The 13682-nt window shown below is 51.6% G+C and overlaps 1 protein-coding gene across 5 annotated transcripts in view; it reads left to right on the top strand.

Annotated features, from left to right (window-relative positions):
- The window catches only part of RNF213 (ring finger protein 213), a 103494-nt gene that overhangs the window by 63180 nt on the left and 26632 nt on the right, over positions 1 to 13682 (top strand). For all 5 annotated transcript variants that reach the window (XR_009347847.1, XM_059147724.1, XM_059147723.1 and 2 more), the window contains exons 30-42: positions 363 to 499; positions 887 to 982; positions 2024 to 2142; positions 2906 to 3025; positions 3536 to 3681; positions 3879 to 4020; positions 4111 to 4249; positions 6112 to 6303; positions 7289 to 7434; positions 8434 to 8588; positions 10414 to 10632; positions 10936 to 11117; positions 11744 to 11864. Coding sequence is in view for 4 of the 5 variants with exons in the window: in XM_059147724.1 (XP_059003707.1) it covers positions 363 to 499; positions 887 to 982; positions 2024 to 2142; positions 2906 to 3025; positions 3536 to 3681; positions 3879 to 4020; positions 4111 to 4249; positions 6112 to 6303; positions 7289 to 7434; positions 8434 to 8588; positions 10414 to 10632; positions 10936 to 11117; positions 11744 to 11864 (1914 nt within the window). In the remaining variant the exon portion in view is untranslated. The remainder of the gene's footprint in view (positions 1 to 362; positions 500 to 886; positions 983 to 2023; positions 2143 to 2905; positions 3026 to 3535; positions 3682 to 3878; positions 4021 to 4110; positions 4250 to 6111; positions 6304 to 7288; positions 7435 to 8433; positions 8589 to 10413; positions 10633 to 10935; positions 11118 to 11743; positions 11865 to 13682) is intronic.

Genomic DNA, 13682 nt, shown 5'->3' with positions numbered 1-13682 from the left:
AGTATACAGAAGACTAGGGTGGGAGGAATGGCCTTTGTGTTGAGCCCTAAGGGGTCCTCCGAACTTCTCAGAGGGGCCGAACAGGAAGAGACACTGGAGTCCAAGGAGATTTGAAGGCACCTGGTGATAGGTTGAGTCTTCGCTCCATTACCCTTGGATCCCGTAGGTTCTGTATGCCTCACCACTGCCTCATTTTTCAAAACTCCTCTGGGTTTGGATGCTTTTCTTCTATCTGTGTACCAACTGCACAGTGATGCTGAGCCTATAGGAGATATTTGCTCAGCAGCCTCCTGTTTCTAAACCAGCAAACCCACAGCCTCCCTTGAATTCTAGCCAATAACTGGCATTTCCTGACTTTGCAGATCACCACTTTCTCCAGGCTGCTCACCAGCCATGACTGTGAAATTTTGGAATCAGAAGTGACGGACGGAGCTCTGAGGCCCACGATCCTGTTCCTGCAGCAGTTTGATACCGAGAGCTCATTCCTCGGAAAAGTGCAGTGAGGCTCCCCCTTCCCTCCCCGGCCCTCCCCTCAGCTCCGACGGCTTTCTGCTTCACGTGCCTGACTGCAGGGGCCACCAGCGCCATTGCCAGCCCTGGTTAGCGAACACCGAGGACACGCGATGGAGAAGAACGGTGTCCCGTTCTCCCTGTGTCCCGTTTGTCTGTCCTGCCTTCTGCGTAGGCATCCTTCTCAGAAGCCAGCGCCTTTTGTCTCATTAGGGAAGCATGTACTGGGATTTATGTGCTCTCCACTGGCTTCTCTGTCCACATAGAGGGGGACCCCACCTGAGTGATTCCCACCAATAAATTCCTTCATATTTCCCATCACCCCAGGAGTTTTATCACCCGTTGTTTAGGACGGGCAATTTCTTTTTCCTTTCAGAAACTGCTTAACTAACGCAGCCAGATGCAAAATCCTTATTATTCAAACAGATTTTGAGGATGGAGTCCGCAGTGCTCAGCTCATCGCTTCAGCTAAGTAAGTTTTTGTTGTTTTTCTCAGAAACTACCCAGAAAGCCCAAATTTCCTTCAGGAGTTCCTAAAGAGTTTCTTCCTTGAAAACAGTATAGTATTAGAATACACAAGGAAACAAAAATAGAATGGCTCTCGCTTTTCATTCCCCAAAGATATGGGCTAGAGAAAAGACTAAAACAAGACAAAAGTGGTAAAATGCCAAGAGGTATAAATAATAGATTATTAGCTGGATATAAAAGACTATCCTCGGAACACATTGTCTGCAGACATGTCTCAGTAGTTATTACAGTTAAATAATGCCACTTGAATATACCACAAGTTCAAGAGCCATCAGTATGTAAAAGCTTCCGTTTGTATTTATTGGGCATTTTTATGGTATTAGTATATCAGAACTCAGGTACTGTGTTCTCTTCCTACTTTAGTTAGGGGAAAGTGATTTCTGGGCCTTTGAAGGCTTTGGAAGCCGTATTCCATAGCATGTTTGTGGGTTCACAGAACCTGTATCTCAGGATAGAAAGCCCAGCCCACCTCACCCTGAGCAGCCTCAGAGCAGGCCCATCGACGGTTGTAGGACACAACTCCTGGTCCATAGGGACATGGCACTTCAAAGCAGAGGGACACGGGAGTGGGGAAGAAAATGTTCCTGGTGATACAGAGCTTGCCCTCTTCTCAGGAGAGGAAGCAGTGGGCACGAGGTTATGAAACTTACCTAGGGCGCCTGGGTGGCTCAGTCAGCGAAGTGTCTGCCTTGCACTCAGGTCATGATCTCGGGGTTGTGGGATCAAGTCCTGCATCGGGCTCCCTGGGCTCGGTGGGGAGCCTGCTATTCCCTCTTCCTCTGCTGCTCCCCCTGCTTATGGTCAGTCTCTCTCTCTGCCAAATAAATAAAGTCTTAAAAAAAAAAATTTAAAGCTAAAAAGACACAGGGTCAAATGCGACCACAGGTAGGACACTCTTCAGCCACTTCACGACTTTGGTTTTGTTTATTTGCTTGTTCTTTGTTTTGTTTTTTGAGTTGTTTTGTCTTTGTTTGTTTTGAAATAGGTATTCTTCCATAAATGAAATCAACAAGCTACAAGACAATAAGGACCGCATCTTGGTCTATTTTATCACCAAACTGTCCCGGATGGGAAGTGGAACATCCTACGTGGGATTCCATGGAGGTGGGATGAAAAATGTTACTGAAAATGCTTATTTAGGTCACGTCTGAGTTTTTCCTAGTTTGGTTCCTGGTGTACAAGTCTGGAATTAGAACATTGATGTTACTCTCATTTTGGATTCGATGAGATTTCTTACCAATGGTTACCGCAGGAAACACTTGTGTCTGGACTTGCTGCCCCAGCCTCTGACTGCCCCTCATAGACCGGTAGATCGCCATTTGCTTAGCCTCTGTGGGGCCTCACCTTGCGTAACACGGACGACCCAGAAGATCCTCCCAGCTGGCACTGTTTCAGAAGCACTGCCACTTTATGCCTGTTTCTGGAGGGAGCGAAATAGTATCTTAAACCTCTTTCTGTCTCCCTCATTCTTCTGAGGATTAAACCAACTAATGTTAAAATTGGCATTTAAGAAATTGACAAATAACGGCTTGGGGGACGGGAAGCAAGTCTTGCCAGTTTCCCACACTCTCTACCAACTGTGATGCAGCAAGTATGATACAAAATGGACAATAGTCAAGAACCTTCAGTTATCTTTTACAAAAAGGCAGTTCTCTTCGTTCTTAGGACCAGTGTTCATGTTTTGGTCATCGGCATAGATGCAGGGACAGGTGGTTTCTGTGTGGGTTCCAGGCTTTGGGCGTCAGGTACAAATCATTGAGCAGAGTGTATTGAAACGTCAGGACCTGTGGTGTGTCCCTGCTTGTGGCTGACAAGAGGACACTAGGAAAGGCATGGGGAGACTCTAGATGGCTTTTACCCCCCACAGGACTGTGGCAGTCTGTGCACATTGACGATCTCCGGAAGTCCACAGTCATGGTTTCAGATGTGACTAAGTTGCAGGATGTGACCATCAGCCAGCTCTTTAAGCCAGAAGAGAACCCTGAGTGTAAGTCGGCAAAAAGCCTTTGGGGATGTAGGTAGGACAGCAGGAGTGGTGGCCAGGGGTGCAGAGGTGCGGGGAGCTGCACTGCTGTCCCGTGAGGGCCAGGCTGTGCCCTTGTGCCCATGGCGCCTGCCCCTGGCGGGGACAAGTCCACAGGCAACACCTGCTCCTTCCCAGGACCAGGCACTGGTCAGGAGTCCCACATGGCAAAGCAGGTCTTCATGGACGCAGCAGGCTGTGAAGCCGGGTTGGGGGGCGGGGGGAGTCTCTGCCATGTGTCACACTCTGGTCACTGGGGCCACATGTCAGCTATGCTATGGATGCGGATGGGAACCATGGATGGGAACAAGTGTTGCCGCTGGTGGACCGCACAGACGGGGCTGCTTAGAGGCAGCCTGTATGGTCCGCAGCCTCTCCTGTGGGGCCTGCAGTGGGGCAAGGGCCTGGGAGGCCTGTGGGGAGAGTCTGTGTGCCACTCCCGTCCCCAGCGGCTTCACTATGCTGCTTTTGCAGCGGAGACGAGATACGGGGCTGGAGACAGCCAGGAGGAGGCAGAGGAAACCCAGGCTGCCAGGTCAAGAGAGACAGCAGAGGCAGGCTTGGAAACAGAAGGCTCTGAGACACTGGGCGGCACATGTGCTAAGCGAGGCAGGCGTGAGGTAAGTTCTGGCTCTTTGTTCTTGGGCCTCCCAGAAGGCCAGGCTATCCCGCAGGTAGCCTCCTTCTGCTCCCCTCTGGAGTCGAGGCCCACAACCAGGGCAGGGTTCCCCATGGCGGAGTCCCCCCGCAGTGGCCCTCAGGGGATGGGGGTGGTGTGGGGCCAGGAGACCTTACCATCCCCGCCGCCCGCACGCAGATCCTGGACACCAGCAGCCTGCTGCAGAGCTGCATCCAGGGTGCCGTGGGCATGCTCAGGGACCCGCAGGAGGGCTGCCCACGCGGCATGCGGAGAGTGGAGATTCTTCTCCAGCTGTTGAACGAGGACGACGTGGAGAAAGGTACAGGGTCCTGGGCCACACACCGGCAGGCTCCCCCTCAGGAGTGCCTGTGTGACACACCCAGGACACGGCCCCTCTGCCCTTCCACAGCTGCTTTCCTGCAGGCATGCAAGGCGCGCCTCCACGCCCTCCTCCAGCAGGGGCAGGAAGGGAATTGCTTCAACACGAAGGAGTGGGTGTCGAGGGAAGCCTTGAATCAGGACGCTCTCCAGGAGGCAGGCACATTCAGGTACCGGACGAAGGGCATCCGGGAGCTGTGACGCGATGGTGGGGCAGGAGCGCCCTGTCCGTGATCGGCTTGGCCACCCACTTCTTCCTAGAGCTCCGAGCAGTTCAGAGTGGTCATGTGTTTTCTCCGAAAGATGCAGGGTGGTCTGGGTGGTGGTTCATTGGATTTGCTAGACTCTTCTCTGCTTTTCCGCACGCTTACATTCTGTCCTCACAACAAGAACACCTGCTCTCGTGGGATGTAAACACTGGCCGTCCTGGCCGCCCATGGAGGCAGCTGCTGTTTGAGGTTGTAGAGGTGGTGATAGGCAGGGAGGGAAGAAAATGTTTGCCTCAGGCCTGAGGTTTGGTTGAAGATACGTGATAATCCTAGGCATCCGACCTGGGAGTGTTCATTCAGTGGCCATGGTCCTTTTTCTGTAAAACCTGACCGTTTCTCAGGACCAAGTGAGACAACCCATGTTGTGGAGAGAGGTGGGATGCTGTGGGTTCCCCCAAGAAAGTTTCAGCGGCGGGGGCTTCTGCTTCAGTTTTCTTCTTCAGTTACCCTTAGTGTCCTTCCTACTTACACTTTCTGAGTGAGGAATTGTAGAAGCTCACATTTGAACCTACATCCTTTCCCTCATTCACTCCTTACAGTACTACTAAGTACTTAATTTCGCATTAATACTCCTTGAAATCTGTGTTTTGGGTACACGCTTGACAGCTGTTCCAAGCAGCGCACACGTGGCCCCACTTCTGATTGCTCTGCTGTTGGCTGTGGCGTTGGGCTTGGCCCAGCTCTTAACAGGCACCAGTGCTCTCCGAACACACCTTCGTGGAGTGGTCAGGACCACACCTGTAGCTCCCTTATGTCTGCCTTCAGACGGGCTCCAGAGCCTGCTCGCCCGCTCCCACACTCTCTACGCCCGTCTCTCTTTACCATCCACATACTCGGGACCTGTGTCGTTTGCCCTCTTGGGATTAAAATCCAAGGTGTAACAGTCCTGGTGGTTCCTGATGTCTGAGGTCTGCATGCCTGTCCAGGGACACCTTCCTGTGTGCCCTACAGCCAGCTTCCAGCTGTCACCCTGCGGCCTGCTACCCTTCCCCGCTGTGACACGTTTCCCTTCAGTCAAGTGCTCTCTGATCATCAGCATGATTTGTTTCCTCAGTAGATGCTTGTGAATTCTTGCTCGTGAATTCAAGAAGGAAATCATCTTTCTTTCTTCTTTTCAAAATGGGGCTGAGTTGGTCTCCCCAATGTGAACGAGCCGGTAACAGATGTCTTACACTGAGTTACAGAGTTTGTGATCGTGTATAAACATTGTGATAACAGCGAAGGACAGCGTAGTTCATAGAAGCGGAGAAGTGTCCCTCTGGACATAGATACACTCAGCCATCAGCAAGAGTTACCTTCTGTTTCCCTTGACCTGGAACACATTTATTTTGCCTTGTGTTTTATTATATTCTCTCTATAACGGTTTTTTTTTTTTTTTAGAGTAAAGTTTATTTTTTTCCCCAAATGCATATGGTCCCTCTTCTTGTAGAGCCTGGACGACATGCCCTGGGAAATTAGCTCTATGACAGGGTTCAGCAATTGCTACTTGGTCTTTTTAGGTCGCTGATGACCACTTATTCCATGTAGAATTAAGGTATATTCTGGTCCTGCCTCCAACCCTAGACATTTCTATCTTTGAGTTTTTCTTCGAGTACTTACAGACAATGGCAGTCTGCATTTACTGTTCTAGCCGTAGTATGGAATCGGGAGACCAGACGCGTTGTTCCGGCCTAGAAGGAACCAAATATCCGAAGGAGGCATGACTCCTGCAGCACTCTGTGCTCACGGAGCTGGAATGACATCTCCTCTCCCCTGTACTGCAGGCAGACCCTCTGGAAGCGGGTCCAAGGTATGGTGACCCCTGTCCTGGCGAGCATGGTCTCCGTCCTGGACAGAGACAGCAATCTGGAGCTACTGACCAGGCCAGACTCTCCTTCGTGGACAAGAGATCTTTGGATGTTTATTTTCCGGGACATGAAGCTTCTGAACATTCCTCTTGTGACAAATGATCCGCGGTAAATAAGAGAGTTTCATTTTGTGGAAAGGGAAAAAAATCGTAATGCGGGAAAAGTCTTCATGTGTTCTTCCAAGCAATTGACAAAGCATAAGTTTCCATTTTGGAATCACATTTATTTTTTTTTTTAAGATTTTATTTTTACATACTCTCTATACACAGTGTGGGGCTCGAACTCACAACCCCAAGATCAAGAGTCACACAGTCCATCAATGGAACCAGCCAGGCGCCTCTGAATCACATTTATTTTAAATGCGGCCTCCTTTTGCAGCTTGAGGGTGATGGTTTTGCAGTAACAAATGGGAGTTCTGGAAAGTTCTGAGACATCCTGGTTTCATTCCCCTTCCTAATTTCCTCGCTTCCAGAGCACCCAGCACAGATAGAATTTCCAGCTTCAGCTTTGTCTACACCCGTGAGGCTGCGCTTCGGAGAGCTGTTTGATGTGTGCGGCTCTGCCTGTCCCTCATTCCACGGCATGACCCACATGGCCCACCCCGGGTCTGCGTTTACATAGCTCATTCTCAGCAGGCCTCCCAAGAGCTTCCTCTTTGATTTCGGGGGCTTCCATTCCATTTGTGGGCGAATAAAGAGTCTATGAGTGACTGGGGTTTGGGATCTCCAGTGGGAATGCTTATTTAGAGAACAAGACGCTGTGGACCGTGATGGAAAGGGTCGCCTTGGACAGGCCGTGTTCTCCACGCATAGGTGGAGGGCGAGGGTAGGTCAGGCACAGCAGACGTTGGGTAGCCTACTTGACTCTTCCTGGCCTTGGTGCGTTTCTGTTTGTCTGTGAGGCAGAAATAATTTGTGGACGTCCTGGGTTCCTCTGCAACAGAAGCCCTGAGCTGTGAAGTGGACCAGCAGGCTGCCTCTGAGGCCTTGTAGGCGCACCTGCCGTCGAGCATGGAGAGGAACTGGCAGCGGTGTGGGTCTCCTGCTTTGAGCAACTACTGATCACGTCCTTTGTCCTCCTCTGCCCGACTCAGGTTTAAAAGTGAGATACCCTACATCACAGTGCAGAACAGTATGAGCCCCCCTGAGGGTGTGTCCAGTGACGTCCCATTCAGCTGGAGAATCAAAGACTATCTGGAGGAGCTGAGGGTCCAGGCTCAGTACATCACTGGAGCCGAAGGTGAGCCAGGGAAACAGGATGTGCTGACTCGCTGTCATAAGTGGGTGATCCCCGTTTGGAGGCTTCTGGATAACTAGGGTGCCAGCACTCAGGAGATGTCCCTAGGTGAGCCCTTCCCAACAGCATCAGTGACCAGAGTGGAATCTGCTCCTCCAAACTGAGCGGTCAGTGTCCTAAACCCCAGGGCTCTTTGCTCTGCCCTCACAGGCGGAGCAGCTTGGCCATGTGTCCCAGGAAATCTGGGGATAGTGCATGATTTTGCAAAAGTCATCTTTCATACATGAGATGGTCTTTTCAAAGTTTACTTATGGTATTGCCTTTGAAAAAAACTGGTCAAGGGGCACCTGGGTGGCTCAGTCAGTTAAGTATTTGCTCTCAGCTTAGATCACGATACCAGGGTCTTGGGATCGAGTCCCACACCAGATTTCCTGCTCACCAGGGAGTCTGCTTCTTTCTCTGTCTCTCTCTACCACAGCCCGCTCCTCCCCATAGCTCATTGTCTTTCTCTCTCTTTCTCTCAAATACATAAATAAAAACCTTTAAAAAAAAAAAAAAGTCAGTACACCTGGGTGGCTAATCATAAGCGTCTACCTTAGGCTCAGGTCATGGTCCCAGGGTCCTGGGATCAAGTCCTGTGTTGGGCTCTCTGCTCAGTGGGGAGCCTGCTTCTCCCTCTGCCTTCCGTTCTTCCTGCTTTTGTTGTCTCTCTCTCTTTTTCTCTTTGACAATAAATAAAAATCTTTAGAAAATAGCAAAAAAAGGGGGGTTTAAATACTTGACACGTTACTTATCTGGGTACACATTCTAAAAACATCTAAAATGAAAGCACAGATCCTGCCGCTTGCTTCCCGCTGCTGAGAGCCAGCGTTCAGCAGAGCCTTACCTGCTGCTGCTGTTCGCAGTGTGGCCCTTCCCCAGGAGACGCGGCAGTTCCTGAACGCAGGGCCAGAGCCACACCTCACGTTCTTCCTCCAGACCCTTCTTGGCTCTCCTCCGCAGGAACGTCGAAGAAGTTAGTGGAAATCTTTCAGCAGACCCCGCTGGGCAGGTTTCTTGCTCAGCTCAGTGCGGAGCAGCAGCGGGAACTGTTTCTGTGCTACATGAAGGACTTCCTCCTCTTGACGATGAGAGTGTCCACTCGGGAAGAACTGGCGGTGAGTGCTGGGTCTCGGGCCGGGCGGTGATGGTGTCCCACGACAGGGGTGAGCCGTTCTTCCACTGCGGAGTGTGCTTTGATCCTCAGCATCCCCCCCCCGGGGCCCCCAAACCACGGGCTGTTCATTAACACGAAGAACACCTCCAATTTTCCCTTTAACGCCTTGTTTTTAAATGTGGAGTTTCTCTGGAAAAAAATTAGGTGTATTTAACTGACCATTATAGGCAATAATAGTAATGGAAATTTCAGTAGACATTATGATACTTCTGACAACTGAAGGATTTCAAACTTAAGTACATAAAAAATGAAAGTAGCAAATTTGAGGAGAACATATTTACAACCAGCATGATTAAGGGTTAATTAAATATTCTTGGGAATCCTGGGGCATCCGGCTGTCTCAGTCAGTGGAATGTACAACTCTTGATCTCAGGGTTGTGAGTTTGAGCCCCCTGTTGGGTGTATAGATTACTTAAATATATGAAATAAAAGTGGGGGCCTGGGTGGCTCAGTAGGTTAAGTGTCTGACTCTTGATCTCAGCTTAGTTCTTGATCTCGGGGTCCTGAGTTCAGGCCCCACACTATGCTCCAAACCAGGCATACAGCCTACTTAAAAAAATAACGTGAAATAAAATATCCTTAGGAATCAATAAGAATGTCTCCGTGGAGCACCTGGGTGGCTCAGCCAGTTAAGTATCTGCCTTTGCCTCATGTCATAATCCTGAAGTTCTAGGGTGGCAGGGGTGGGGGCTTGCGGGGAGGGTCTGAGGGAAAGGGAGAGAGTTCTGAGCAGGCTCACCCCTGAGTGCGGAGCCCAACACAGGGTTTGATCTCATAACCCTGAGATCACGAGCTGAGCCAGAATTAGGAGTCAGATGCTTAATCAGCTGAGCCACCCAGGAGCCCCAGAAGGTCTCCTAATTTAAAAAAATTGATGAAAGTTATGTAAACCAGGAATTAACAGAATAATTATGCAGAGATCTAGAAACATTAGAAATACTGGCCAGCCTCACTGGTAAGTCAATAGAACGTGAGTGGCTTTTAGATAGTGCTTTTGCTTGCCCAAGTGGTAGGACTGGTTTGTGACAAGAGCCAGATGCTCTTCTTTTGCTGACAGGGCTGAGAACAAGCCTGTGCTTCCAGAAAAGCCTGGAGGATGGATCGGGAACCGTAAACTCTGAACTGGTGTTTTTGTCCCACAAGCGTTACCAGATGAAGACGTACATTTTATCCATAGGAATGTCCTTTCCAGCTTTGTTCTTTTCTTTAAAAAAAAATAAATAAATAAAGATTTTATTTATTTATTTGACAGAGAAAGAGACAGCGAGATAGGGAGCACACGCAGGGGGACTAGGAGAGGGAGAAGCAGGCTTCCCGCTTAGCAGGGAGCCCGAAGCAGGACTCGCAGACACTTAACAACTGAGCCCATCCTTCTTAAAGTGAAAAAAATAGAAACAATTTAATTGTCCATCATAAACGGTCAGGCAAATTCAATTACAGCCATCTCATTGTTTATTGTAATTGGTGCACACATTAACAGCGGTCTTCTTCCAGTATGTTTAATGACAGAAATGTTCATAATGTGATATTAAGTGGGAGGAAATCAGAAATACACCATGGTTGTGATTTGAAGACAAAACGGGGGCAGGATTTGGATATAAATTGCCCAGAAGAGGTGACACCAAAAAGTGCCCAGGGACAATAACTGTGTGTGGTTTTTAAAGTTCTCTTTTGTCATTTCTGAGCAATTCAAATTTTCCACTGTGAAAATACATCTTTTCTTTGCGTTTGACAAATGTACACTAAAAGCCTGTTTCTCATCCCAGGTTTTGCAGGCGGCACTGGGGTCCTGCGTCAATCAAGAGCAAGCAGAGAGGCCAGAGGCCGAGGTCTCCTTACCATGGGTGCACCTCATTTACCAGCGCTTCCGGGGCCGGCTGCAGAACTTGTCCAAGATCTTGACTATCTTCCCTCAGATTCTACAAGTGCTATTTTACAACACAACAGAAGGCACATGGAATGTCAGATTGGACGGACATGAGCTGGTATGGCCCCTCGTGGGGACAGTTTGTGCTCAGAGTCAGGGCTTGGCCTTCCTGGACCAGGTGGGTTGTGTTCTGGGGCCGCCCGGGAGCTGTGTTCTGCACGGTGTGCCCAGGCAAGGTAGAGATGTGAGGAACACATCTGCCTCCTGCCTCCTAGGTCCCAGGACGAGAAAAGTTGAGGCTCCAAGCCTGGAACACGAGAACACACTGGGGTCACGGCCTGGACCTCTGGACTTAGCACTTAGAGCAGTGACAAGGGGTGGCGGTGCTCCTGCGTCAGGGGCTTGTTCTCTGTTCCCCCAGACTCTGGATGCACTGGCAGCAGTGGCCTGCACAGAGCTGCTGACGAGGGATGTCCTGCAGCCCAGTCCCCAGGCGTGGTTGCAGATGGTGAAGAATCTGTCCGTGCCACTGGACCTCCTGGGCTCTGAGGGGTACCTGCGGAGCTGCGGGAGGCTGGCCACAGGCGTCATCAGGGAGGTCAGGTGAGACCAGCAGCCCGGCCCCTACCCAGTCCTTCCCCATGTGCTCGTCTGTAACCGCTGGGACCCGGACACGTGGGGTTCTCTTGCCACAAAAAGGGGTCCTCTCGTCACTTTCACCACATCACGTCTGCTGAGCCTTCTTCCATGCCAGGCATCAGGCGGATGCTGGAGACACAGAGAGGGAGAACACATCCAGGGAGCTCTGGGGGTGCAGGCAGGACAGAAAGGGGAGCAGATGCTTGAGGCTTCACGGGAGAAATGCTGGCAGAAGGGAGCAGTGGGAAGGGGCCCCAGACAGTGCAACGGGGACCAGCAGGCAGAGGAGAGGGGCAAGCAGTTAGGCTAGGCTTCCCAGCAGGGTAGGTCCTGTGCTGGCCTTCCAGAGAGAGGCAGTGCTCACAAGGCACAGACTGTGGATAGGATGTGGCCCCCTGTGGCCCCTCTACTCTGCGAATCTGTGGGAGGGCGTGGGGCACATGGAGGTGGCTGGGGGTCGGGAGCATGCAGCAAAGGGCTCCTCTCTGAGTCTTCCATCTGCGCTCACCCCTTTCTGGGATACCGCCCCCCCCCCCCGGCATCTCAGATACTATTGTCCAAGCCCAGGGAGTGACAGCCGTCTCTTACAGAACTCACTGGAACCGCATTTACCCCGTGGCTCTTTTTGTGGAACATGTGCTGCTGGGGGTCGAGAGCCAGATTCCTGAGCTGCAGGCACTGGTTACTGACTACGTCTTCCTGCTGAACAAGGTGAGTGCTCGGGCCGGGTCCGCTCAGCTGGCAGCACACACGTGCCTCCTTCCAGGATGCAGGACCCCAAGACATCATCGGACATTCATCCACAGGGTGGTACATTCGCTTCCAGCTGAGGGTCGTACTTGGAAGTGCAGAGGAGGGTGATTTCATCACTGTGACCACGAAGTCTGTCTGTGTGCTCGTGTCTGCCTCTTGTGGGCGCCAGTCCGGTTCCCCAGCAGGAGTGGAAGGGACTCAGGCTGAGACAGGAAAGATGCTCTGGAAGCTGGGACAGCCGAGGGGTGGCGCTGCTCCGGCCTCCAGTGGCCTTAGTCCTGCCCAGCCCAGCAGTCTGGCCCCCTCGCGAGGCCAGGTTTTCAGCCAGGCCACTGGGCTCTGGGCTTCCAAGCAGTGGGTGAACGGAGGGAACGGGAAACCCTGGGGCTTCTGCCACCTGACACCCTTCATAGAGTTAGCGACTCCAGTTCAGTGCCCTGTGCCCATGCGCTCAGCACCGATGGCCGTTCAGCAAACGATGGCCTCTGCCTCAGCTACCCCCAGAGCCTTGCATAAATTTGTCTAACAGTTGTAGCTGTCCAGGCTCTCACGTGCAGGGGCACGCTCCACGGAGGCTGACATGGACACCAGGAGCCAGTCTCCTCCTTGGTGACCAGAGTATCAGTGGCAGAACAAAACGAAAGCCTGTTTCTCAGATGATCCTGTGAGCGTGAGCAGTCTGGGGTGCTGGCAAGCCCCCGTCAGGTGCCCCCGCCCCTCTGACTTGCCCCCTTGTCCTCACTACACAAGCTCCACCTTGTCATCTGAGAAGGCTTTTCTTGCTCTCGTGTACTACAGGACACGACACACGGCCCTTTTTGAGAGCACAGGTGAGAGTAAGTTCCCACCACGATGGGTCATAGCTCACCGTCCTGAACGCAGTCATAGCCTCGCCTGGCTGCAGAGCGGTGGTCGGGGACACCTTGGGCAGTGTAGTCATATGACCAGGTAGACCTAGAGGTTCTTTTGATAGAAAAGTGGAGAAAGAACTCTAGAAAAAGCTGGCGCTCTGCAACCCGGGGTCCAACTTAGCCAACTTGACCAACTTGGCCAAAGACAGTTTCCATGGCCCAGTTGAGACCTTTCTCCTGTGGAAAGAAATGCAGCCCAGCCACGAAGCTCAGGTCAAAGCTCAGGGAGAGCCCTTCCCGTCTCAGCTCTGCGCAAAGGCCACAGGCACAGGAAGGTCTGCCTACAGCCTGATTGCCCCAGAGTTATGCCCGGAGGAAAGGGCAAGAGCCTCACTCTGCCAAGTGTCTAGGCCTTGACTGGCAGCAGGGCACCCAGTTCGATTTGCTTACCTCCCTTCCTTCCTCCCTCTTTCCAAAAAAAAGAAGAAAAAAAAAATTGGGCACCTAGGTGGCTCAGTCGTTAAGCATCTGCCTTAGGCTCAGGTCATGATCCCAGGGTCCTGGGTTCTAGCCCTGCACTGGGCTCCCTGCCTAGCAAGAGGCCTGATTCTTCTTCTCCACTCCTCCTGCTTGTGTTCCCTCTCTTGCTGTGTCTCTCTCTATCAAATACATAAAATCTTTAAAAAACAAAACAAAAAAAAGACAAGGACTCATGATACCCTTCTTCCCACACAGAGGCCAGCTGTGGCCTCTCTCCGGTCCCTGCCCAGTCCCTGGCCACAGGCCCCAGGGCTTGCTCCAACCTTCCAGCCAGTGCCATGTGGCTCCTGATGGCCAGGTGACCGGTGAGCCAAAAGAGAAGTTGTCAGGTCCCCGCACACCAGTATGCGCACATGCGCGCAGGCTTTTGCAGACTAGGTATGTG

Source organism: Mustela lutreola, chromosome 15 (assembly GCF_030435805.1).
Source record: "Mustela lutreola isolate mMusLut2 chromosome 15, mMusLut2.pri, whole genome shotgun sequence".
NCBI classification, from domain to species: domain Eukaryota; kingdom Metazoa; phylum Chordata; class Mammalia; order Carnivora; family Mustelidae; genus Mustela; species Mustela lutreola.
This window is presented reverse-complemented; position numbering and strand designations above follow the sequence as displayed.